This window comes from Dysidea avara, chromosome 3 (assembly GCF_963678975.1).
Source record: "Dysidea avara chromosome 3, odDysAvar1.4, whole genome shotgun sequence".
Lineage (NCBI taxonomy): Eukaryota > Metazoa > Porifera > Demospongiae > Dictyoceratida > Dysideidae > Dysidea > Dysidea avara.
Genome location: NC_089274.1, coordinates 3237751 through 3263902, shown reverse-complemented (window position 1 = coordinate 3263902; position 26152 = coordinate 3237751). Strand labels below are relative to the sequence as shown.

Here is a 26152-nt window from a genome sequence, read left to right as displayed (position 1 = left end):
TTGAGTAGGTGAATAAGATGATATCCAGGTTTTAATCAATAGACCCTCTCTTCATAAAGAACAAAGCGTTTAAAAATTTTATGATTTTTTTTCAATTATGCAAATATTTTTACCCATTGAAATCAATGGCTTATACTGAAAATTTAGGCTTGTGCCATTATGCCAGGTTTGCCATTATGCCAGGTTTTCGCAGATCCGGTCACATATAAAAGTATAAGTAGGGATCATAGCAATAAAGTGTTTAGACAAGGGAAATCATTTCCTGATATGTAAATTATTCCCTACTTTGGCCAGGCTACATGTAGTTCAGAGGAGGTACGACACGTTAAGCACTATCAAAAAGAATTCGTGTTAATTGCATATTTAGACTTCTAACTAATGCTTAATCTGATTTACAGGATTTTGGAGACCTTGAACACAATTTCTTCTTCCATTGTTGCTGTTAGCCCTCCATTTTGTGTGGTGAGCTCTTAATCACATGTCTCCAATCGCCGTGTATATTAATATCAAACTGCTGGGGTTAAGTGGGGTTCACCACACTATTAAATTACACATGAGAAAAGCTTTCGATTGGCAGCATCACAGTAGTGTAAAGAACACTTGCGTCGAAGAAGCAGCTTGTGTGGATTTTTATGATGGGAACAAGTTGTCACAAGTTGTGCCTTTAGTGGCACCACAGTAGTACGAAGAACAGGCACAGTTTCGAATACGAACACCACCCACTTTACATGTAGCACAAAATAATGTTTCTACAAGTCTTAGTAAAGTCCATCCATTGTTTAATAGAAGACGAAAACAGCCTTAAAGCACTCTAGAAACAGATGGGCACTAAACAGAATTTTCTGTGATATTTCTGGACTTGTCCGTTCATCATAACAAACGTACGTACATTAGATTGTACCTCTCATAATCAAATTCTTTTAGGCATTCCTATAAAATGAAGAGAGTGGTTAACCACATGTTGGCCTGGGTGACTGCAGACTATCAGCCTGAATATGTTTGGATGGAGCATTGCAAATCAATGATCGAAAGTGAGACTTGTGATGCTTGAGGTCTTTTCTGCTAGCAGGTGTCTAACCATTTTAAGAACCTGCTAGCAGGTCTCTTTTTGGATTTTAAAGACATTATCATCCTCCAAAGATCAAAGCATATTATGCATGCCATTTTCTAGTAATGGAAAGAATGGTGCCAGATATATGAGGCTAATTACATGACGAAGTGCATACCCTCTACTAATTACTAGTAAGCAAAGTAGTTGTTTCACTTAGTTTTCAGCCGTGTTCTGCCTGTTATGTTACACAGTCCTACAGATGCAGGACAATACATAAAACTTGCCTAGAACCAATCTGTTTACACCACTGTGAAGGAAAGGTACATGTAAGGATGGTTTTTAAAACCTTAATTAAGTGCCTTGTGGCTGGTTGGGCAACTACTATTATGTCAAAGCAAACTACGAATGCAAACATGACAGTGTAACCAAGCCATAATGCAGGTCATAATGCAACTATGTGGAGTGCTCATTTTCAAAAACAATAGGCCAGGCAGTTATATAGACAATATCGGTACATCTACTCATCACCAAGTGGACAAATGAACCAATTTTGTAAGAAAACAGAAGCCTCCATGCTCCTTACTATACAGTAGTTCTACGTCTCCTGTCTGGAGGGCATTCCTTTTGTCTGCTGTTTCTTTTTTAATACAGCCACACTTACACAGATACAGTACAGTTATGAAAGCAATGCTACACTGTATGAAAACAACCTCACCCAGACAGCACAATTGATCATGTGTGTTACATTGAAACTACCAATTGGTTCTACAAAATAGACTATATGATAGTCCAACTGCCAAAAATTGAAGCAGTTTGAGTACTTGAAATGAGCGCCCCAAACAAGATGACCAGGAAGGCACTTAAAGTGCTGCCTATGCTTGTAGCACAACACTCTTGAGACTAAAACAGCACTCAGCTTTACCTCATGCTGTATTAGCCTTTCAACACACACCTTCATGTTGTATTTTCCATACTGGTTACCAAGGGAATAAGATACAGTATTTGCCGAAATAAGAGAAGTTTGAAAATCTTTTGTGTCAGTGCTCCTAAGAATATTTTACTTGCAGTTTTCACCTTAACCATCAGTTTACACAACCACAAGGCCAATTAGCCAGTCAGTGACTATATTCCATACATAACAGCTACTAAGAGTTATACTGTATGGGATATCAGGGACACTGGCAATCATGTCTGAGTTGGATGTGGTCCAAAACTTAAAACTGATATACACATAGAACCTTAAAACTGACTGCTAACTGTTTATTTTTGCTACACCATCATTGACTGTAGTCAGTAAAGAAACAATAAACACGAAGAGGTGTCAACAAACCAACATGTCAACAAAGCCAACATGACATTGAACTCTGTGCACTGTGGAACCATAGATATTAGAGAGAAGGGATAGGCAACCGAGCGCGCACCGTGTATATCTACCATTGATTGTGGTTGAAGCACTCCTCGGTATTGATTAAATCCATGCGGACAGGATGGCAGTTTGTGGTTTAGTCGTCTTACAGTTGATTTCAACCATCTTGTGGTATTGTAGTTGATATACAAGACTTTTAATGCTTCTGTTGTTTAATCGTCTTGGGTGGTTTTCATCGCCATTTACGATTTTGATCATCAATGGGTACCTCCGTTTTTTGTCTACCTGTTACGAAGAACAGAAGTCTAGTTCCACTGGGGAAATAGTGCTGAAGTCTTCGCAATACTTTGAAGTTTTGCACAGTACCACTAAAAGATGTTTCTCGCATAACAGCGCTTGTGTTGAAGTTGATAAATCATGGAGTAGTATTTTAAAGAACCGAGATGAGACTGCCAAAGGGCATTAATCAAGCGGAATAATAAAATGAAGTACACCATGCAAAACTATGTTACTTTAGGGTTACTGTGGCATTGTTTGCCAGTCGAAAGTGAACTTACCATGAACACAACAGGTACACAAAAAAATCGTGTCGACTGAGATTAAAATGATTTATTGGCGGCAAAAACTCACAACAAGACTTACAATAGGAGTTTGCCTAGTACTTGTAAAACATAAAGAGATTGTCATGAAATACTCCACGCCTGTAGAAAGTAGTCCAGAGCAGAAGACACCATTTTGGCCTCATGAATTCACCAACGGCGGAGTGTTTCAGGACGCGCGCTAGTTTCTAATTCCTGTACTCTAATATCTATGGTGGAACTGACATGGATACTGGAAATACATCTTAGGTATTGCTATTATCCTGGAAGGCTATTAGACTATCATATTTACGAAACAACTACATTTATCCCAGAGCTAGTGGACCTAACTTCACTACTGTACCCCCAATATCATTGATTGTAATCATTCTGTACCTGTATGCAGTACTCATGTCACTTCACTACCTCTGACTACAACCCTGGTGGTAGCCATTGAGTGTTGTGTAGCAGACAGTCACTTGTTAGTGTTCACTATGGCTGAACAGGCATCGGTGGTGACCTGTTGGGATGGCCACTCTGAACAGCTCATCAAGAATATCTGACCCAGTGAAATGGGTACTGTAATAAAATCTCTGTTTCCCATCCACTGTTTAAAGTCAGCACTAAAATATTTCGTTATTCCGTATTCTTCCAATATTCTCCGTTTTTTTTTTCTTGCATACTGTACAGAGCGTGCTATCGAGTCATCACAGATTTACGTTTTGTTATACTTGCTGCTTGAAAATGTGAAGAGATACAAGCTTAAATATGCTTTTAACCTTTTATGCAGTTTGCTATGGCTGTGCTCAGGCAAATAGTGGCTTGAAAAGCAGCCGATCTTAACCGCCCGCCTGGAAATGTGCACGAGTGGAAACACAGAATTTGTTTGGAGTGGGCCTAAAAGTCATAACTAAATCAAATCTTTATGTACAAACCGTTATTCATGTTCAAACCATTCAAATTAATTATATGTGACAAAAACGCAACTGAAAGAATAAGAACGAACCTGCAATGGCGTTTTCATGATCCACTTTATCACGTAAGCTTAACTGCCTGGCAAGATTTATTCTCGGCTATACATTTCCGCAAACATGCTAAAACCTGCCTAATTAAAAAATGACCGCACACATGCTAAAACCTGCTAATTAAAAAGATCACGTGATGAGGCCTGCGCGCACACGGCAAATCGGTACACAGGTTCTAGTTCTTGCGCGTCGACAAATTTAAAGCGGAAGTCACGTGTGGTAATTATAGTTTGAAGTTCAAAAATAAATCGATTTGATTGGTCGAAATTCTATGCACGTGATTTCGCTTGTTTTTGTTGTTGCGCAAGAACTATTAGAAGCTGTGTAGAGAGATGTTTCAGCTACTTACAGACTCAAATAAGTTATGATGAAAGGTTGGTTGAATCATGTCACCGGTGAATCTGACACTGTGAGACCATGCAGGTACCTTAACTAGTGTAGTCATTTGGGTGTAGCATGTCTGTACAATCGTAGATATATAAATCCCAGGTTCCTATGGTACAATACGAATCCAATTTTACTTTTATTTATTCATTCCGGTATATTACTCATTATAGCACGTTCCACCCTGTGAGGGCGGAGGGCGCCTACTCCTCGGCCTATAGTAGGCATTGGCCAGCCCAATTTTTAAATTTTGGAAAAATGGGCTTTTTATATGCTCAATAGATAGAGTAGTGACTGTCGATTTCAGAAATATATAGTTTGTTGGGTTGTAATTAGCTACTTTGGCATGCACAGTGCTTAAAAATTGAAAAAAGGTACATTTTTTTCTCTGGGGCTCCCCATACATTTTAAAGGGGAAAATGGCACAATTGAATCAGGAAGCCATCTAGCAATCTGGACTATCTTGAAACTGCAGTTGCTTCTAGCTGCAAGTTTGTGCATGTAATGGGAGTAACTTAAGGTTTTATTGGATCTCAGCGATCTTTGTATGCTTTGTGGTGAGCAAATATGCTTCACCTACTGCACACTTCTCAATACAATGGTGTACATCCATAGGCAAGTGACTATCTCAAGTTGGTAAAAACATCAAGTTAACAACTTATAAAGGTAAACAACTGAAGTGGAGGTGCCACAATGATGCAACAATACCTAAGGTGGAGTTGTGGTTTCAATTATGGCATTGTTATGCTGACTTTGAAGTGGTTTGTACTTTTGAGCTGATGACACAGCCATCAGAAAATTGCTCTGGAGCTGAAAATCGCTAACCCGAGCGAAGTAACTACGCACTTTAAAATAACCAACAGTGACTACCTTTCACCCGTCAGTACGTTTTTTAAAGTTTTGAAGTATTCTACATACAGTACAAGGCTTGAAAAGATTACAAAACAACACAAAACTTACTTATATGTAACGCGCACGATAAAACTAAGATTTTCATGATGATCAGCATGTGGACAAACCCCACAGTGATTTTCATCCTCATTGGAGCACGGACGATGGAGCAAACCCAAGTTAAACACGAGTTGTCATTTTGTGCCAGGGTTCTATTGGGGAATATACGGAGAATTTTTCTGTTAAAAAATCTCAGATACTGGAATGCCTACCTATAGTATAACACTGCACGTAGGCGCATTCACATGATCACACTTGCACGATCACGTTCGAAAATCACGTGTGCGAATTGTTCATTTGCTTTCACTGAAATCAAGAAGTAGATCACGTGACTTCAATTCTAGCAAGAAGGGCCAAGTGGAATTCTAGAGAGTGAGAACACTGGCAAATAAAGCTAAGTCATGTGGTAGACTTTATACCTTTTTGGGCTGGTTCCGCCGAAATGATCAAAATGCTTTAATAGAGCATCAACAGTAGTCTTTCTCTGACAAAAGTTGGGATGTCAAAATCCCACAAAAATTATGGAATTTCTTTTCCCATAAATTTCATTAAAATGTGATACGTGTCCTGCAGACAGATTAGGGTATTATTATTTCATAGTCTGGTGAGTTTTCTTGTGATTAGAGTAGCAAGGCATGTGCTTAATTAAGTCCCTATGTTAGATCTCTCTCTAGAAAATGTATGGAGGCTATGAGGTAAGGTGAGTACAGGGGGCAACAGGGCCTATAGGGGTACTACATAAAAGACAAAAAAAAAAATATACATTGCAAATTATGAAATACATTACAGCATAAGCAGTATAAGTTATTAATCTACTCTGCAAACCTAATAATAAAGCTAATTTGAGGCATGGCAGGAAATGGACAAAGGCTACCAATAGTACTCAATAGAGACATGGAGAACTGCCCTTTTGTTTGTTACTAGCTATTTCAAAAGCAAATGTGGCAACCCTATATATCAAATTGTATCATTATTCGAGGCCTGCAAAATGCTGTCGCTAAAGCATGGTTTTTAAAAATCCATTTGACATCCGTAAAACAAGACGGAGTCTCAAAATAGCCATTTCTTTACTTGTCTACTTTTGACTTTTAGATCACAGTGACTTGAAGCTAATACACTGACTAGTAGAGCAGCTAAATGAAAAAAATTGTTTACTTTTTGATAAAAGCACCAAAGTTGGTACAACATTTGCTTAATTTGTATTATTTACATATTAGATACGATGCCATTAAAATTACCAATCATATCATGTTGAAAAGTAGAGAATGTATTGTGGAAGCCGTAAAAGTGCTCAATAGTAAATATAGTGAAACTTCTTATCTGAATAGATGGGCAAGGGATGGTCATATCCAAAAGCTGATAAAGGGAAGCATCCATCCAGGTCATTAGCTTGCCATGTTAAAAAGCACACAAAGTTGCAGTATGTGAAGCCATAGATGTGCAATATATTATTTCTATTGGATTGTGCCTGTACTTTCAACGCTGAAATATTGGCTCCGTTAGAAGTATTTAAAAACAGTTTATTTTACCACATTTTGAAGATTTTTTGATTACATGCGTAAATTTGAAGTAGCTACTTTCATATGATTTAAGCAAAAATGAAAATTCTGAATGCACTTGTATGGTTTCCTGGCCAGCTAGAAATAGGCTTATAACCCAGTGTTAAGTTTTAAAACATGCCCTAAGGCAATGATTTTGACATGGCACCATATCTCAAATGATTTAGTATACCTTACTCAACTTCCACAGAAAATTTGGTGGTGCTTTTATCACAAAGTGAACAATTTCATCAAATTTGTTGCTTAGCCACTGTACTAGACTGCTCTATTAGAGTCTTTTGATCGTTTCAGTGGAAGGATCTGCCAAAAAAGTAAAATCCAAGTCTGTTTAGAATTACACTTGCCCTTTCTTACATGTTGCAAAAATGAATTGAACTTGTGTGATCTCCACCTATCTCCCACTCCTGGTTTTACTCCCCTCCCACCTCCCCCCACATCCTGGCATCATATTGGTGTTTAGGCTGTGGGTTCATGATTGTTCATCACTCATAAGACTTTTCCAATTGAATGTAAAGTTTCTATATCCTGTTCCTCCAGTAGTGGACCAGTACAGTCTGTATTATTTTACAATGAATCTCAACCTTCCATATTCCATCACTTCCAGTGTAAGTTATGTGTCAGTATGTGTTGATAGTTGTCACTCTTGATCGAAAAGCTATCATTTCATTAAAACTAATAATAGACTGCCCATGCCTTGGTGGAGGACAGAAAATAAATAACTAGCTGCCAACTAGGTGTTTTCCCAATACAGTGTCTATTCGTCCAGCAGTCACATGATTAAAAATAACCATAATAAGAAGTCTAGAGGCTTGAACCCAAGATCCTGAGTGTAAAACCAAAACGATCACTACGCTACACTTTTGCCTACTACCCACCTCCCTTAGCTTCTAACTCAGTTATAAATACGCACTGAGAAGACATGTATACCCAGATGAGAAACGTATACCTGTATGAAGAAGAAACCAAAGCTAAACCCACCCCTAATGGTTTGCCTGTTATGTGCATAATGATAATTTTCACTATCTGTATAAGAAGGTCAGTTTTTGGCAGGTTCCTGAATCTACCAACAATTTACTTTCATACAACTACTGGTATTATGCTTGATATTTGAGCTATGGGTGACTGCTGTATGAATAACAAAAATTATTTGTCTGACTGCCGGACAAATAGACATTGTGTTTTCCCAAACTAGAGATTAACTTGCAGCAGATCAACTTACCATTACAACACAGGGGTGAGGATTTTTAAAAGTGGATTTCCTGTGTGAAAAATAACGTCCGGACAATTACCAGTCAATTAATTACATTAGTTAACAGGCAATAATTGAATTTGTCCGGAAAAAGTGTTCTTTCGAAGTACTGTAAAGCAGAGTTTTAGAGTGTGATATTAGGATACCAGATATAGTGGCATTGACATGTAATTTAGGTAGATGTTAAAGTCATGTCAAAGGTAAACAGTTAGTATGCTGTGCCAGCACTACCATGATCACAATTATAGACAATCCGAAAATGTTAAATTCACCTGTAGAAATAAGTGCATACAATCTCATTATTTTAAAAACAATCTATATTATCATGTGTATAAGTATTATTTTTACTACTGCCATAAAGGTAACTGAGGCAAGAGGTGTGTGGGAAATATTAAAATTTGTTACCCTGTTAAAACTCTATGTGTAATTGTAGGGGCTCGTTATTTTCTGGAATGGAGTGGAACAGAACAATTCCGTTACATCATACAGTACAGTAGTACTGTATAATAGGGATCATGGAGGTTTGAGCTTTTCTGGCCAAAAATATCTCCCAAAAACCAGCTTCACAATACCATGTTGGTGCCTTGGAAGCCCAAAAGTGCCTTCAGTACTACCCTAGATGCTTCCAATAGGTAGCTACAAAATAATGGAATTTTCTACTGACTGACTAACTGCCAGACAAACGTAACTCAATAATGGCTAAGGCTATGGGCTTGATTCTTCACTAAGAGACATCACTTCATCCTGAGATGTGCCTTTTGGAATACCGCAGTACGTAAAATGCACACATCATGGACTTACCTTTGTCCTCCTTTGTGTCCCATTTCTTTTTCCTGACAACCCAACTTGCAGCCCAAAGTGTCGATTCGTGGTAGCGAGATGTATTGCTTCCTGTTTGTAAATGAAAATTGTCTGTATTTTCCATCGTGGCTGGATTGATTGTAAAGACACTTCTAATGCTACTCTTTGTTTGTAATGCTTTGTAACGGGTGAAAGCGAAGCATAATGGCCACTTGTCTTCACTTTCGAGTCAGTAATGGACAGTTAGGGCATGTATTGCATGGCTTCCCATTTGTAAACATAAATTTTTTATGGTGACTGGATTGATTACAGAGGTGGTTCTCCTACTGTTCTTCTTTCGTAGTGCTGTGTAATGAGCTGAACATAGCTGAAAGCAAAGCGGAATGGCAACTTAACTTTCGAGTCAGTAATCGATAGCTGGGATGTGTGTTCAGATGAAAACATTAACTCTGACGCTATTCTTTCTTTTGATGTGGTATGCACGGGTTCACCAGTCATAACAATGTTACAAAAAAGTAAGCAAACAAGTATAAGGAAAATTAGGAATTTTAAGTTCGATTAGGGATCATAGAAAAAAAGTAGGGAAACAACAGAGGTTGCCTACACCTGCAGACATACTAGTAAACAATGAAGTAGGGAGTAATTGTTCACTAGTATATCTGCCGGTGTAGGCGACCTCCCTTGTTTCACCACTTTTTAGCTATTCCCTTGTTTCCCTACTTTTTTTCTATGATCCCTAATCAAACTTAAAATTCCTAAATTTTCCTTATGCTTGTTACTTTACAGTACTAATTTTTTGATTATGTGCCATACTGTAGATATATAATTCGTTACAGGTAAAGAATGTATAATCTATGTAGGGACGGAGGAGACACCTTTATTAAGGGGGTTTGGGGTGTAGCTGTGCTTATCCCAGGGCCGTAGCCAGACTTGTCTGGGTAGGTTCTTTTAGAAGAAAAGTGGACCTTTTTATATGACATGATTCAGATTATTGTGGTGTGCGCACCCAGTATGCGAAGCATGCTGAAACTAGGGGGGTCTGGGGGTATGCCCCCCCCCCCCCCCCCAGGAAATTTTTTGAAAATAGATACTAAAAGGTTGGATTTAGTGGCATTTCAGTCAATAAAATAACAATTTTTTAGGTAAGCTGAAGACCAGCTGTATGGATGGTATCTGGAAAATATCTCTACTGCTACTGTAATTATACCATCTACACATGCATGTGTCTAAATATAATATATTGGAATGTCACAGTGAATAAGATTGGGAAAGATTGAGCACTCTGCCATGATCAACAGGGGCAGTGGAGCAGAACAAAGGGTGTCTTAAACAATGAAATTTAGACATTGCATGGAGTTGAAGCATGGATACCATTTATGGGCTCTGCATGGAGGGGCTTGTCCACCAAAATCTTATATTTAAAGCTACGGTTTAGACAATCTACATGCAAATTAAGTAGCTTGTAAAAGAAAATGTAATTGTGACTGTTCTATTAGAGTGGTTGACTGCTCTATTAGAGTATCTCGATCTTGCATTGCATTAATACAAGCACTGAATGAGTTACTCGAAGCACTTAATTTAGCTTCTTATTAGTGGTATCTAGTAAACTGTAGCTAATGGACTTTTGCTCCTGAAAATTTGGACTTTTGTACTAAAATTGTGGACCTTTTTGCTAAAATTGTGGACCTTTTTACTGAAATTGTGGACCTTTTTTCCTTTTTCCAAGAGAGTGGTTCTTCAGAACCCCCTGAACCCCCCCCCCCCCCTGGCTACAGGCCTGTATCCAGGGGATGACATGTCTTAGTGTTCAAAACACGATCTAGAAGAATCAGGGGGCATGCCCCCCCCCCCATAAGGAAATTTTTTAAAGTAGGCCTTCTGAGATCAAACTTGAGAGTGATTTTTACAGTTTATCAGAGTTAGCTTGACTCTTGTATTAGGGTGACTTCTCTATTTTGGCTCGGTCCTGAGGCATTTATATTAAGGTGCCTAATTAATATCCAGTGGACTACTGGACAGGTTTTTTTTTTTTCCTTTTTCACCAAATATTGGTCAACTGGCTGTTGTTTGTTATATAGAATAATTTTATGCTAAATTTATGTATTTAGACTACTCCCACCTCCACACACAAAAGAAAGCAGTGTAGCCATGCCAGAATATGTCAGCTTTTCCTCATTAAATGTAGCAATAACTACAACCAATTGCCCAAATATGTACTTAAACGACAGAAGAGAGAAAAAAATACTTGAGTCCAGTGATTGTATACAACCCTATCTGGTTTTGCCTTGTCCCTTTTTGCCAACCTCAGTACATATATTATGTGACTGAATTTTGGAAAATCGCCCATATGGGCGTGCATGAAATAATTAGAATTTTCATGTTTAGTGGATTGCTAATAAGTGCAGGGAACAGTTTTGAAAATATTTCAAGAATTTTATTGTAATGTAGGGTGATTTTCCAAAATTCAGTCACATATACTAAACATGAATCATGGATTTACCTTTGTCCTCCTTTGTGTCCTGCCAACAATGCAAGGTGTCAATTTACAACATCGCAATACGGCTTCCCTGTGTTACTGAACCTATCATGCTTATCACCTGGATTTTCCATACACAGTAAAATGAACTAGTGAAGGTCACTACCAAATGTCTGCACAATACTCACTATTTTTGTGTTGTGACGTTCACTACTACGTAGTGAGGAAAGTATTGTGCCAGACATAGTAGTGAAATTCACTACTAATTTTTTTTACAGTGTACTGTGTAGGGGGGAAAGTTTCGATGGGTGAAAGTTTTGCGGTAGAAGACAAATAAATTTATTCATGGTTAAACTTTCTCATGGTGGGTGAAAGTATGGCGGCACCCACTCAAAATGCTTGGCCATGCACGTAAACAATGTAATAAGTGGGCATGGGTCATGGCGATTATGATGCATACATACACTGGCACCTGATGATTGATTAAAGTGGGTGTGGCTCCACTACACACAGCAACGTACATGGCTTCGTGCATGCCTTCAGACTGTGCAACACACCTTACTAAAATGGATGTGATTCCATGTATGACTAGCTACAGACAGTGATGCATAATCCCAAGAAGTGGGCATGGCTCAAGAAAGAAACTGGGCTGTTGCAGGAATAAGTTGGATTAGGGATCAAAGAAATAAAGTAGTGAAACAAGAGAATAACTAAAAAGTGGTGAAACAAGAGAGTTTGTCTATATATACCTACAGATATACTAATTAATTTCATGGCTATAGACTGAAGTATAGGAATTAAAAATTAGTAATTAAATGTCCATTAGTATATCTGCAGGTATATAGGCAACCTCTCTTGTGTTTCACTACTTTTTTCTTTGATCCCTAATGCAACTTAAGTTCCTGATTTTTCCTAACCCTTAAACCCACATAGGCCAGAAAACTGGCCCAAATACGCATGCCTTGCACAAAGCGCTGTAACTTAGAAGCATCCATTCTATGGCTACACAATTTACATCATTCTACTCCTAACACTAAATGATGAGGCCAAGACTAGCTGTGAAAATAACTTTTCGGTAAGGAAACACACAAACCCTTTACATACCTTTATATGGTCGATAACTCGATGGTGGTTGCTCCTATCACCTTGCAACAACTTCCATTCGATTCACCATTAAATTTTCTATCAGGCCATATATGACTCACGTGAGTAAACCCACAGTTGAAATTAAACACGTGGCAAGAATTTGAAACACGGAGATGAGTCGCTGTTCATCGCTTCATAACAAGTAAGCCACTGTAGTTACGGTGTTCACTTAACCTTCTCTAAGTAGCCCAGTGGACAGACTTTTAATCTATGTATATTTGTAGGCTAGTTATCCCACCTAGTGTCGCCATGCGTGCCCATATTGTGTAAACATGCATTCCCCTGCTGGTTTAAGAGTTAAACACGCTTTAAATATGCATACTCTTCACTTGTAAATTAATCTACTTATATCTCACCATTACATTAGATAAATCCATTCCAATGGTATGATAATCATACAATATGGTGGTAGTATTGGATATAGTAAGGGGGACCCTCCAAATCAAATATCCCCAACCAAGAGTTCATAATATTAGTACACTCAGCAAAGGCACTACTACAAGTAACACCTCAGGCTTCTCTTAGAAGAAAGGCTTGACTTTATCAATGCCAATCATCACCTATCAACAGCTCTTTGTCATCAGTAGAATCAAGTTAGAGGTGTATATATGATCAAAAGTAAACTCAGCGTTGTGTTTGTACAGGCCATACTGGCAGTTAGACACCTCCCCCATACAAATTCAAGTACACAGGAAAGTGTGGAATTTTCAACTAGAGTAGGGACCATAACACATCGATAAAAAGTACTGAAACAAGCTGGAGTAGTGCACGATATTAAATCACAGTAAAACAATAAGAAGTGTTATATCCCTACTGTGATCATGATACCATAATGGAAATGCACAGTAGGGATATAACACTTCTTATTGTTTTACTGTGATTTAATATCATGCACTACTCCAACTTGTTTCATTACTTTTTATCGATGTGCTATGGTCCCTACTCTATTCGAAAATTCCAAATTTTCCTGTGTACTTGTTTGTCAACTTTTTTTGTAAATAATTATTATGACTGGTGAACCCACGTATACCACATCTTAAATGGCACCGTGCGCCCCAATTATCATCTGAAAAGTGAAGTATCCATTATGCTTTGTTGTCAGCTTTGTTCAGCCCATTACGCAGCATGTCGAATCAAGAACTGTTCGAAAAGTACCTCTGCAATCCACGCATACCAAAAGAAATGGTGCCGGGTGCCCCGGTTATATCAATTATCATCTGAAAAGTGAAGTATCCATTACGCTTCGTTGTCTGCTATGTTCATCCCATTACACAGCAGTACAAATCAAGAACTGTTTGAAAAGCACCTCTGCTATCAAAATAGCCACTATGGGAAATGCGGACGATTTCCGTTACGAAGGGAAGCCATCACATGTTATCGCCAAATCATCACTTTTCTCTGTCAGCAAAGATGAATGGGACACAAAGGAGGACACTGGTAAGTCCATGAAGAATGCATTGTACGTACTGTGGTATGCCAAAAGGCACCTGTCGGGCCGAAGTGGCATCGAACAGTGAAAAAATAGCACCTGTAGCCTTAGCCGTTATCGAGTTACGCTTGTCTGAAGGCATCAGTCAGTTACTTACTTAGTCAGTAGAAAATTCCGTTTTTTAGAATTCCGTAGCAACTTGTTGAAAGCATTTCGGGTTGATCTGAAAGCTTGTTTGGGCTTAGTTTTACCTAGCCAATACTGCCTCATCGTTGTCAGGGGAAATTGAGGCTGTTTTTTGGATGATATTATTTTGTGGGCCACGCCTACTCCTTTGTGGTCCCTACTATACAGTTACTATTGTACTGTATGATTATGAACTCTTGCCCCAATACATCCTCAAATACCATCATAGAAATATTTCATGCAACAAAAATACTTGACAAAAGAGCCTTAGTGCATCTAATCAGTAAACATAAGAATTAACCAGAAAGCACCGATAATCAAGTTTTAAAACTTGTCACAAATGCAGTTTTTGCATGCCTGCTCGTCAGACCACAATTGAAAGGCCAGAGGCTAAATGATGCATCACCCATTCTTCATTTTACATGACAACAACAATTAAACTTTATTATTTCCGTACATTTCCGGATACTAAACATCTTGTGATCCAACTATTCTGGATAATATGAAATTTTTTTTACTCTGAAATCTTGCCATAAAATTGTTGAAATCTTGAAGATTTAAAACCTAGTACAGAGTTTTTTGAGTTGCAGACCCCTCAAAAGTTTCTTCTTTTTAAACCGTTTGGCCGGGCCTGGGGGCATGTTTTTAAAACCGGGCCTGTGGGCGCGCGCCTGGTTTACTGAAACTGTTTTTGTAAAAGTGTGTGTGTGTGTGTGTGTGTGTGTGTGTGTGTGTGTGTGTGTGTGTGTGTGTGTGTGTGTGTGTGTGTGTGTGTGTGTGTGTGTATATACCTATGTTTGTCTGTATGCACCCACGTGAGCAAAATCGTTAAATAGTAAAAGTAGCTTTTGTGTAAGAAATAAAAGCAAAATGAAGGCTGTACTAAACTTTTGCACAGATAAACCTTGCTCTGAGGTGGTTTCTTTTCGGCAGTCTGAAATATGGGTGTGGCGAGTCTCCTCAGACTTGTGAATTACCTTCCCTTCGGGTTTTACAGGCGTTTAACAATTGAGAAACAACAATGCTAGCCTCGTAGACTACCAGGAATAGCCTACCCCTTCGAGTTGGGAAAGGGGCGTATCCCTACGTACGCGAACGAAAATGAAGAGCAGCTCTGAGGCTTTATTGAGAGATTTTGTGGGAATAAACACAATGGTCAAACTATAAAACAGTTTAGAAGATACTTCTGTGCGTAATGTTGTTAAAAGCGGTTTATTTAACAAGCGCTTCCTTAGCAGTACACAGCAACGTAATTGAAGAATTACCAAAAAAATTCATGAGTTATGAAATTCAAGAATTACAATAAAATAATTAATTATGTATTATTGCACAACCAAAAACCTATTGGTTAATTCCAGATAAGTTAGCTAGCTGCATGGCGCCTGGTCTTTAGAAGTAGCACAACATCAACTTGTTTCCCTGGGGTTTTTCCTTAGTAAATGTCCATGTGACTGTAGTTGCAAATTGATCCTATTATTCACATTGTGTGTGGTGTCAGTATTAGTAATTACCAGTAAAACTGTATTGGTTGGTGAATTACTCTAGTTACCTGCAACTTTTACAAAACTCTTGAATTTAGTGTTTTATTACAGAACTTATGGAAGGTGGACAGACAGCTTCAGGTGATGATTTGCTTTTTTTTCGTTGTAAAATAATTTTTGTATGCAAAAACTTGTACGAAATTTTTTTACATAAGATCAAACTACTCTAACAGAGCAGTTATTCACTTAAATCATACAAAAGTATTTTTACATGAAAATTTTTATCATGAAATTTTTTTGCATAAAAATAAAGCAAATTACGGTATGGGACCAGCCAATCAGAATATAAAAATTTGCTTTGTCTCCTTGATAGTTCTACTGTTCTTGGCAGTTCAGAACTCTGAACAATAAACAATTGTAGTATAGATCATAAATAATGTATAGGCTAGCTCTGTGTATTAAAAAGCTTGTATATATAATATACATTGATTTATTGTTGCTGCAGTGAAGTCGAGAGCTTGACATTGAAATTTTTGTCAGTTTAATTAATCTAGTGGCTAACAGCAGAGCTGGAATACGTAGCTTGAATATTTCCCAATCTCTGCATGGTGGGTAGGCAGTAAAAATATTGTGAATGTATAAAAGAACATTTCCTGCATGCTTTAAAATGCAGTACGTAGGTACATTTAATTATTTGTGTGTAGTATATATATATATTTGGCTGTCAAGAACAACTCTTGAGCAGTGCATGTATTTTCTACATTAAAAACGAACTTTTAGCTAACTATTTTTTGATGTTTAATTACTACATGGTGATAGGAGAGCAATGTAACTATTTTCGATGATTATATATAAAACCATTATATCCTCAGTAGCTACCACTCACACATCATATAGTGATTGCTGATTCCCTCCACATAAATGATCATTTATACTGAAGTATTAGCCAGCCCAACAATGTACTTATGTTTCTAGCATTTTACCTCTCCAGGACCTCTTTATTACTGAATTGCTGCTGTGTACTGCAACAATAATATCAATAGTTTACTGATATCATACAATGTTTACTGGGTTTGCCATTGAGCAGGTTATCAGTATACACAATACCTTTTTAGGTCAATAAATGGATGCTCAACAAAACCACTTAGTTCCATTTGTGGTTGTAGATAGGTACTAATTTATTGTACTGCTGTTATAGTATGTGTATGTAAGATAGAAATACTTTTCAAATTGTGTGAATGACCCTTGGAATATACCTATCCAGACTATGTTGTAACTACTATCAATCTCAATGATTTTAAGAATAAACTTGATAACTATTGGACTGTAACTGGATATGGACACAATCAAAGCCCCTAGCCTATATATCTGTTGTATTTAAATAATAAATATTTAATTTTAACTTTTCTGGCCATGAAATATACATGATAATCAAGTAGACACATTATAGTACATACACACCTGGTGTATCATGTGTATAATAATGTCAGTTACATGGTACGAGTACAAAAATGAAATTCAACTAATTGAGATGTATAGTCAAACTTGTACTGTGCACATGATGCCCAAATCATTTTGCTGGTCTGAAGGTCTAGAGATGGCCTTTTCAGGTAGTTATATACTACTTGGTTTCAACCACCTAATACACTGAATTTCTTCATGACATACACAGTGTGGTGGATGATCTTGCAGATGATGGATTATCTAATAAATGCTCATGTGTGGTAGCTACAATGAAGACATGCTCTTGATAAACACAGACTGTACATACATACAATTAGCACACAGCATGCATGTGATCAGATCTACAATACCCAATGTAGGTAAAGGAAACCCCAATTGAAATTTTACCTATGTATGCTGAGAATGCTATATACAACATTACAAAGTAGTGACAACTGACACTTAGAAACATCCATTTGTTAGGGAATATAATTTACAGAATAGTTGAGACTCGAACCATCTTATTTGCTGTGAACAGACAAAATCATTGTTGTGTAGGTCTTTATCTGTATCTTCTTGTGTCATTGAAAAATAATGGAGAAACATTGACAGCATACCACTTTCAACAAGACATAATCAGTCATATTTATCTTATGTTCCTAGGCAAATGATACCCAAGTCTTTGTTGTAAGGAAATTATACATTGTACCTAGGGATGAGCCTATTTTGCTTTTTTTTCCACCTATTTTTCTTTCCAGCAATTCTTTTATTTTTCACCTATTTTGCTCAATATTTTGCTCGGGTTTTTTCTATTTTGCTGAGCATCAGTAAAAATTAATTGCAGTATCTCAAGCTTGCAAGCATGTGTGACTGCTCTATTAGAATATTTTGTACATAGTGACTGCTCTATTAGAGTATCTCGATCTTTTGTCACCATTTCCTATGAGCTCATGTTATCCTAATTATGCTAATACCATGCGTGACTGTTCTATTAGAGTATCTCGATCTTTTTCATACAAAATGTGCTAAGCTGCCATTCCTTGGTGCCCATTTTTCCAATTTTCCACCTATTTTCCAGCATTTTGCTCTTTGCTTTTACCAACGTATTTTTCCAAAAAAATTGCCGGCAAAATTGGCGCATCCCTAATTGTACCCAGGGGCAGATCCAGGGGGTTTCTGAGGTTTCCAGAAACTGATCAGTTATATTATTTTGCATTGTTTGCAAACGGTTCGAGTTGAAATACTCTAATAGAACAGTCAAATATTGTATTTCTAAAGGTTACTTAGTTTACCTGCAGTGAAAATAGTCAGTAATCGTATCTCAGGGTGTAATTTTTCCTAGGGACATGCCCTCAGACCCCTAGATTTTAGTGTGCATGCAACAAAAGTATATATATATACATACATATATACACATATACATAGCATAATGAAGTGGGGGAGGCTTTACTAAACTATTTGGCATTTTAATCAAGATGGTTTAGTGGTGGCTACATAGTAAACTGAGGTTTTAGCTAGACCATGCCCAAAGTAAAACTGTGAAGTTTTACTGTGCATCAAATCAATACTTATGTCACAAACATGAGTCATTTAATAATGATGAGGATGAGTGTTAGTCTTATTAGAGCATATCAGATTGGTTATAGGCAATTCTGTTGCTTAATATCGGTTATCGGAATAATCAGCTAGCTAACTTTGTTATCAGCAACATTAACACTACTTGTTATACTGAGTATACATATATCCATCTGACACTAGAACTATCTATTTGCAGTCAGTCACTAGAAAATTCTGTTTTAAAAATTCATAACAACTTGTTGAAAGTGTTTTGGGTTGATCTGAAGGCTTGTTTGGGCTTAGTTTTACCTAACCAATACAGCTTCATTGTCTTCAGGGAAAAGTGAGGCTGGTTTTTGGGTGATGCTTTTCATGGACCACACCCACACCTTTGTGGTCCCTATTATACAGTATTGTTGTACTGAATGATACTATTGATGGAATTTTCAAACTTTGCTACATATAATTGATCATCTGTAACTTCTCAATAATTTGATTTGCATGTACTGAGTAATTCAACCATTTGCACCAAAAACTGAAAGCAATAATAAATAAACAAAACAAATAAATACAAAAATTTGCTATACACTACTACTTTAATCAAAATTACTGTTTTCACAAAACTGGCCATGGAGTAGCCAGATTTTTACAGAACCAACACAGGACATGATTCACATTATCACATGGTGCAGCTGTACAAAAAGCAAGATAAATGTGTCAGTGTTGAGGGTTATTTGGCAACAAGTGCCAACTTCCCAGACTAGTTACTCATAGTTACTTAATTACTGTAATGTTTGAGCAAATGCATGCAAAACAACTATACCCTAAGATATACATTGCTTTAAAACATGGCTTTAGTTTCAGTCATACCTTAGCTACCTGTTTCTTTTAATTGAAAGTGACCCATAATACTTACTCTTTGTAGTTGATAGAGGTGCATGCACTGATATGACTTTTAACCAATATTCTGATAATTGATAAAAAGTAACATAGTGAAGCTGATAAACAAAGCCGATCTGCTGTGGTAGCATAGACCTTTGCTATAACAATTTACTCTCAAAATTCAATTTTAAAGTGACAGCTTAGGACTTTAATCAATAGTTGACATTAAGATTAATATATGTGTCATTATATTACTAGCTAGCACAGGTGCCTATAAATATCTATTTTTAAAGCACTATGCTGTTCTGTATCTGCTGCTTGTTTACACAAGATACCAATCTTATACTGATTTGTAAAAACAAGCTGATAACTGATTGTCGGCACACCTCTATAAGTTGATGCATAAAGCAAACCAATGGTGGATACAGGGGGGCTGCAATGGTTTCAGCTGAAACCCCCTCTGAAAATAGTGTGCGCCCCAAATTTATTGACGAGTCGTTGTGTGGGTGATAAAATCGCCATGAGTTATATATAGTGTGTTATAGAAGGACTCACTACTGGTGAAAAACTTCATACTTTAGCCTTTGAGATCACAATTACGGCTTTCTACAGCAGGTTGTGACCCTTTTTTTTTTTTTTTTTGGTCTTCGACTTACAGCTAGGCTGAAGTTAAGTGGAATCTGAAACCCCCTCTGAAAATTTCTAGATCCGCCACTGCAAACCCATCTGCATGGAGGCCCAGTCAATATGATTGTAATAAATTACAATGCTACAAGATGGTTACAGACTTCTCCCTAAGGTATGATTGTTTTCATGGCTTGTAGCTAGTACAAGGAAAAATTAGTTCTGATTGGGGGTCATAAATAAAAAAATAGTGAAACAAGGGAGGAGGTGTTGCCTATACTTGAAGATATACTAGAGGAGTCCGACATTTAATCTGTACTTTAGCCTATATACTCATGACTGAATTGGGAATTAAATGTCCACTAGTATATCTTCAGGTGTGAGGCAACCTCCCTTGTTTCACTATACTTTTTGTTTCTAGGAACCCTAACCGAACTTAATTTTTTCCTTATACTTGTTCATTTACTTTTTTTGTAACATTATTATATGTGACTGGATTTTGGGAAAACGTTTCAAATTTCACATCGGGTGTAATTAAACTAACACCACCAGTGGATAGCTACACTACCACTGATACTGACTCTCAGCATTGCTCAAACTATTTGAGGCAGACGTCTTTTCTGGGTGGTGTGGTGAGCTTGAATGGTGGTTTCTGGCCTTGTGAAGGACCTGGCTTCACAAGAATCAGTGGTACACAGGTGGATGGCCTCATATATGGTTGGCCAAACATTTTATGTGTGGTTCTTGCTGTATATCAACCACTCAAGAGCCAGCACAGCCCTGTAATCTTATGTCTGGACTTCAGTTGTGGTCATCCTTCATTTTGAAGTCTAACCTCTTGCCCACTGCTCCACCCCCGTCTCCCACCCCTTTGTAAGTACTTGTGATACTATTTCACTCGTCCAACTGCTCAGACTTTCTATCTTATTTGGTGGGAAATCCTACAAGCAGCCATAAGTACCTGAAAGACAATAAACTGAAACATCTCTTGTGTAAATTTCGCTTCCCTTGGCAAGTTATAATCTTTAAAACTGTTTATCTCAAAATTTCTAATGTGCAATTTGGAACGTTTTTTTTTTTTAAAATCCAGTGGATGCTAAAATGTCCCAATATGGACACCACTGGTGATAATGGTGTCCGTATTGGGACATTTTGGTGTTCAGGGGACACTTCAGTTTTTACAGTGTGAGTGTGCACCCTAGCTGGAGTATACTGTGGTGAAAATTCCCTTCAGCTCAGTGGTGCAAGAGTAAAAAGTGAAAGTGATATGGCTGAGTCCTAATTCTCCTAAAGGCAGCTGCATGGTCTCTACCCCATGCAGTAAAATTTTGCATTTTGAGAAGTTATCTGGAGGCAATTTTTAGGCTGTAATACTATGTGCAAGGTAGGTACTAACTAGCTAGCTATCTGTCAACTGTTCAATGTTAGGGATAAACTGGACACTGACCAATTGAAGCACCTTTGTATACCATTTGAGCCAGTAATCTGTAAGGAATGCCTACAACTGAAGAGAAACAAAACCAAAATGGTAAGGGTAATTATTATTACTATAGTGGTGCATAATACAGAACAAAGTGGAAATAAATGAAAACAAGTTAGATAAGTGTTATTTCTACCAGTTGTTGCCGCTAGATTGTTGCTATAAAAGAATGAGTAGCTACTACATGTTACTATTAGTTTTGGCTTCATTTTGAAAGGTTTCTTTTTTTCCAGCCAAGAGGCTCTGACCTCACCTAAACTCAGCTGACGCCTTGCTTCAGCCTGCAAGCTACATACTGACGCTTGCATACAAGCCCTTTTCTTCACTAACCCAGTAAACTATTTGCAGGAAAAGGCAAACATGCACTCAAATACAAATCTACATTTGATTATGAGTAAATACGGGTAAAAGCACAACCTGTTTTGTTTTGTAATCATGCACATCTGCTGCAGCTCAGTGTACACATGCCGTGATGAAAAACATCTTTATTTGATTAGACAATATAGGTACAGGGGGCTAGATTCATGTATACGGTGGTCAGTACAGGAGCCCTGGCAAGACTTACAAATTAATTCTGTGCTATAGTTCAGCTTAGGTGATCCAATAGATCTAGATCCCGGTCTGGGGAGGTTCTAGAGTTGTAAATTGTGGAAACGAGGTTCGAGGCACGTGAGACTAGGGGATCTAGATCTCGTGCTAGGGGTACTCATATTTTCGAGTACTGGGTCCTACGAGACGGAACTGAGATACCCTGATAGACTCAACAGGTCGTCTGAAAAGGTTGAAACCATCAATATGTTCTCAAGCTAACAATAAACAGGTTAGTGATGTGAACGGCTTTATTTTACCAGAGCAAAGGGACACGGTTGGTGAAGTACGGGTGTGCTAAACTGTTATCCATAGCAGGAGGTGTGAATAGGGCACACCAGCTGTGCTGACTGCCCAGTAATCATAAATAAATAAAATAGGCTCTTAGGGTACATTGTGTAGCCTGCGGGAAGTTCCTTGAACAAGGAGACTGAGACTAGTCACTCGTTGCGGTAAGTAGTGCGATCTGGCTATGGTTGAAAGTGTACGCCAATGCCTTTTGTCAGAAAAGCAATTAACCTAAGCGTTTCATCAACTAAATACTTTTGAGCTTCATTGAGCAATTTCAGCACGTACGTGGCGTATACCGGTAGTTTGCCTTTACACCTATATAGACCTTATTCATTTAGAACAGTAAGCGCCCTCTGATGTCACGCGAAGCCATAAAAGGCTCCGTATTTGCCATGGTGATGGTCTTTCGGACGCCATTTTGAGTTCTAAAACTGGGCGAGCACAACGGTTGCTATCATGTTACCATAGTTATGGTACTGTAAATGGCGAATTTGGCGGAGAATTGTGATGTTACTATAGTTTTGGTACTGCAAATGGCGAATATTGGCGGACAACTCCTTCGCAACGGGTTGTAAGCGCTATGAAATTAATTCAGTGAATAAGGTCTATATGATTCGAACAAATGGGCGTTCCACAAGCCTTACGAAGACACCCATTACAGCTATGGTAATAACGACCATGCCACCTATACAGGTTGCCCAGTCCCCATCTTTCCCGCACATTTATATTGCTCATGACCATGTAGTAGCTATGTGCTATCTTATACAGATATTAAACGCGTATGTGCATCCTAGCTTACTCGCTGTAGCTAGTGCATAAACGTACCAAAGAGTAGTATAAGACGTCGTTGTATACAACCAATGTCATAGCTGTTCACAATAAACACTCAAGTCATCGTAGTGGTCCAGAAGCCACTTACACCATTACACTAAAGTACTTACACCCCCACGTAAAGTATTTCCAACAATGCAATAGTTTACATTTTGTGGTCATGTGAAATTTAATTTTTCATCAATTTAGTTACATCATCACCAGGTATTGTTTTAATAAGGCCCTTCTGTCACTACTGACAGTTGACTGGAGTAGGAATTAAACGTCCACTATCCACTAGATCTTGGTCCCTATACTCAAATGTACACTATATTCACCAAAAATGGACCAAAGATTTTTGGTTGCAATGTGTAGAGAGGCTCTAATGTATTAGTACTATCTTACAGATCACTGTGACTGCTTTGAATGCAATTTACAACAGTTTTAAAGTATCTTTATATTTTGCAGTGTTCAGAAAAAACTGCTCAGTGGATATAAACTAATTGTGTTGGCAGGGACACATAACTCAGTGATGCAGTCTTTGTCCACTAATGATCCTAATGTTGAAAGTAATGGGATGCCGATTTTAGCAGTACAGACAACTAACAATCAGGAACAACATCAGTTCACAGCATACAGCGACAATCCTGAAGGTGTAAGTGAGGCCATCTCTCCGTCAGTTAACCAACAACAAAATACTAGCACATCAGGAATAGTTAGTTCATGTAGAGATCACAACAAGGATGGAAGCAGTCCAGTATTTCCCAATGGTGAATGTCCACAGGAAAAGAAACGATCACCGCCATCTTCTAGTGGCAATCCTGTACAGCTTGTGTCTTCTTCAGAATATGATCAACATTTGTGCTGTACTGTAAGCCATATGGAAGAAAGGAGCAATGAAGGGGACCCACTAGAGAAATCTTCTACCTCCTCAGATACTCTTGCAATCTGCGATGGAGACAATGCAAAGGTGAATGGTCATTTTGTACCATGCTCACCCACTCCAAGCTTACCATCTACTAGTAGATCAAAAGCATCATCTTTGCTGGAGTACAATCAAAGCCTGCTATTCACAAATGAAACAAGTGAGAAATGGCATCCCTTCAAAATAGATCCGCCAAATCCAGAAATGAGCCCCCTTACCCAGAGGCTGGTCATTGCAAATAACAAGATTGATGAAGAGTCTGTCAAACAATCACATATGAATGAAGAGAAAAATTTACAATCCAACCATGCAGCACTTTCATTGGGGAGTGTGGATGATAGTGAATTCTCTGACAAAATGAAGAGCATATGCGAAGAAGATAATTCTTACTCAGAAACTGAACTACAATGCCAAGTATACACTAACTGTGAGAATACAAAAGAACAAGTGTGTTGCTTAAAGGACAATTCAGATCCAGACAGTGATGGACCATCATCTTTGATGAACAGACAGTTGCATCCACTTGACAATGAAGTCACCACAGAGAGAACTCCAACTACTATAGCCAGAAGCAGTGAAGATTTAGCAGTGCAGAAGCAAAGCTCAGCTGATTTGGAATGCAATTCATCCACTAGTAAGGAGTATGTAAAAAATCTAATACCACCTTTGGAATCTGTTATTGACCAGGGAGCTGCACTTGGCAAAATCAATTTGTCAGTACTATACCACAGAAAGAAGATTAGCAACGGAAAGACTTTGTCGCAGTATAATCACAGAACTCTGGTAAATACTAACAGAAATGATGCAGCGATGCTGGGGCCATCTTTACTGGAAGAAGCAATTTTGTCACTAAGATGCACACCATTAATATTCAATTGCAGAGATGATGTAGCAGAAGGAATGATTATCTCACCAAATGGTTGTTTACTATGCAGAAGAGAATATATGACATACTGGGGAGTTTCCACCATGACGACAGCCTGCACAATGAGTGGACTGCTTTTTTTGAAAGCTTTCCTATTAAGTGTGACTTCAAAAAGTGTATTTCTTGGAGGATGTGAAGTCAGCCAACAGTGGAGCTGTTCTTGCATAGCAATGCAACACAAGTTCCAAGGAGTGTCCATCACAGCTTACAACAAGAATTATCTACCAGAAAACTGGACACGCCTGCCTAATTCTAGAAACAACATGAAACATTCCTTCATCAGGCAACACGGTTCGATACCTTCAAACAGAGAGACTGCAGAAACAAAATCATTTTCAGTGCAATGTTCAAGAGCACCTATTGTAGGAGAACACTGCACACACACACTGTAGTGGAAAGAAGGACTCTATTGACTGATGGTAAGCAACAGACTAACAGTATTGCAAAAATGAGTCTCAGAAAAATAACATGTTTACCAAATGTTTGGTATAGGCAATATCAGATTACAAGTAACTCTGGAAAGCAAATGATTATTGCAGAAAAAAGGTTATCACTGTATGTGTTATACATCTTCAAAGTGCTCCACCACTCCGACAGTTTTGAGCACCAGTTTTTACAGGTAACAGTATATGAACAAAATGATCTGACTGCCATCAGAGGATGTTTCACTGAGGTCTCAAGTAAGTCTTCAGAGTTGAGTCTACCATACTCGCTACTCCAGCAGAGAGAAATTGATCGCTACATTTGTTTTGATGATACTACAACGGTAAGTATTATTTATTATTAATTTTTTTTATGTCACCACCACATCACTTAAGTTCTGTTGGTGATTTCTGTGTGTATTTTCTGCCTTAGGTTCAGAGCCAAAGTCATTATGACAGTGAAAGTGATAGCAATGATGGGAATCATAGCAACAATGGAAATCAATATGGAGATCATCATGAT

The 26152-nt window shown here is 38.0% G+C and overlaps 1 protein-coding gene and 1 long non-coding RNA gene across 5 annotated transcripts in view; one reads left to right on the top strand and one right to left on the bottom strand.

Annotated features, from left to right (window-relative positions):
- The window catches only part of LOC136248914 (uncharacterized), a 29474-nt gene extending 25376 nt beyond the window's left edge, over positions 1-4098 (bottom strand). For 3 of the 4 annotated variants that reach the window (XR_010697905.1, XR_010697902.1, XR_010697904.1), the window contains exon 1: positions 3392-3645. This is a non-coding gene — a long non-coding RNA (uncharacterized lncRNA). Of the gene's footprint in view, positions 1-3391; positions 3646-4001 lie in introns of those variants that run through there. The other variant, XR_010697903.1, reaches the window with a different exon arrangement.
- An 18271-nt stretch (positions 4099-22369) lies between these two features.
- On the top strand, positions 22370-25836 carry LOC136248907 (uncharacterized). The gene is made up of 2 exons (XM_066040753.1): positions 22370-22488; positions 23826-25836. Exon 2 carries the CDS (start codon positions 23890-23892, stop codon positions 25597-25599), a length of 1710 nt encoding a protein of 569 aa, XP_065896825.1. The 5' UTR covers positions 22370-22488; positions 23826-23889; the 3' UTR covers positions 25600-25836.
- Positions 25837-26152: the final 316 nt, after the last annotated feature.

Excerpts from the sequence above, each read along its gene's own strand:
- LOC136248907 (XM_066040753.1), top strand. The coding sequence starts at position 23,890 with ATGCAGTCTTTGTCCACTAATGATCCTAATGTTGAAAGTAATGGGATG.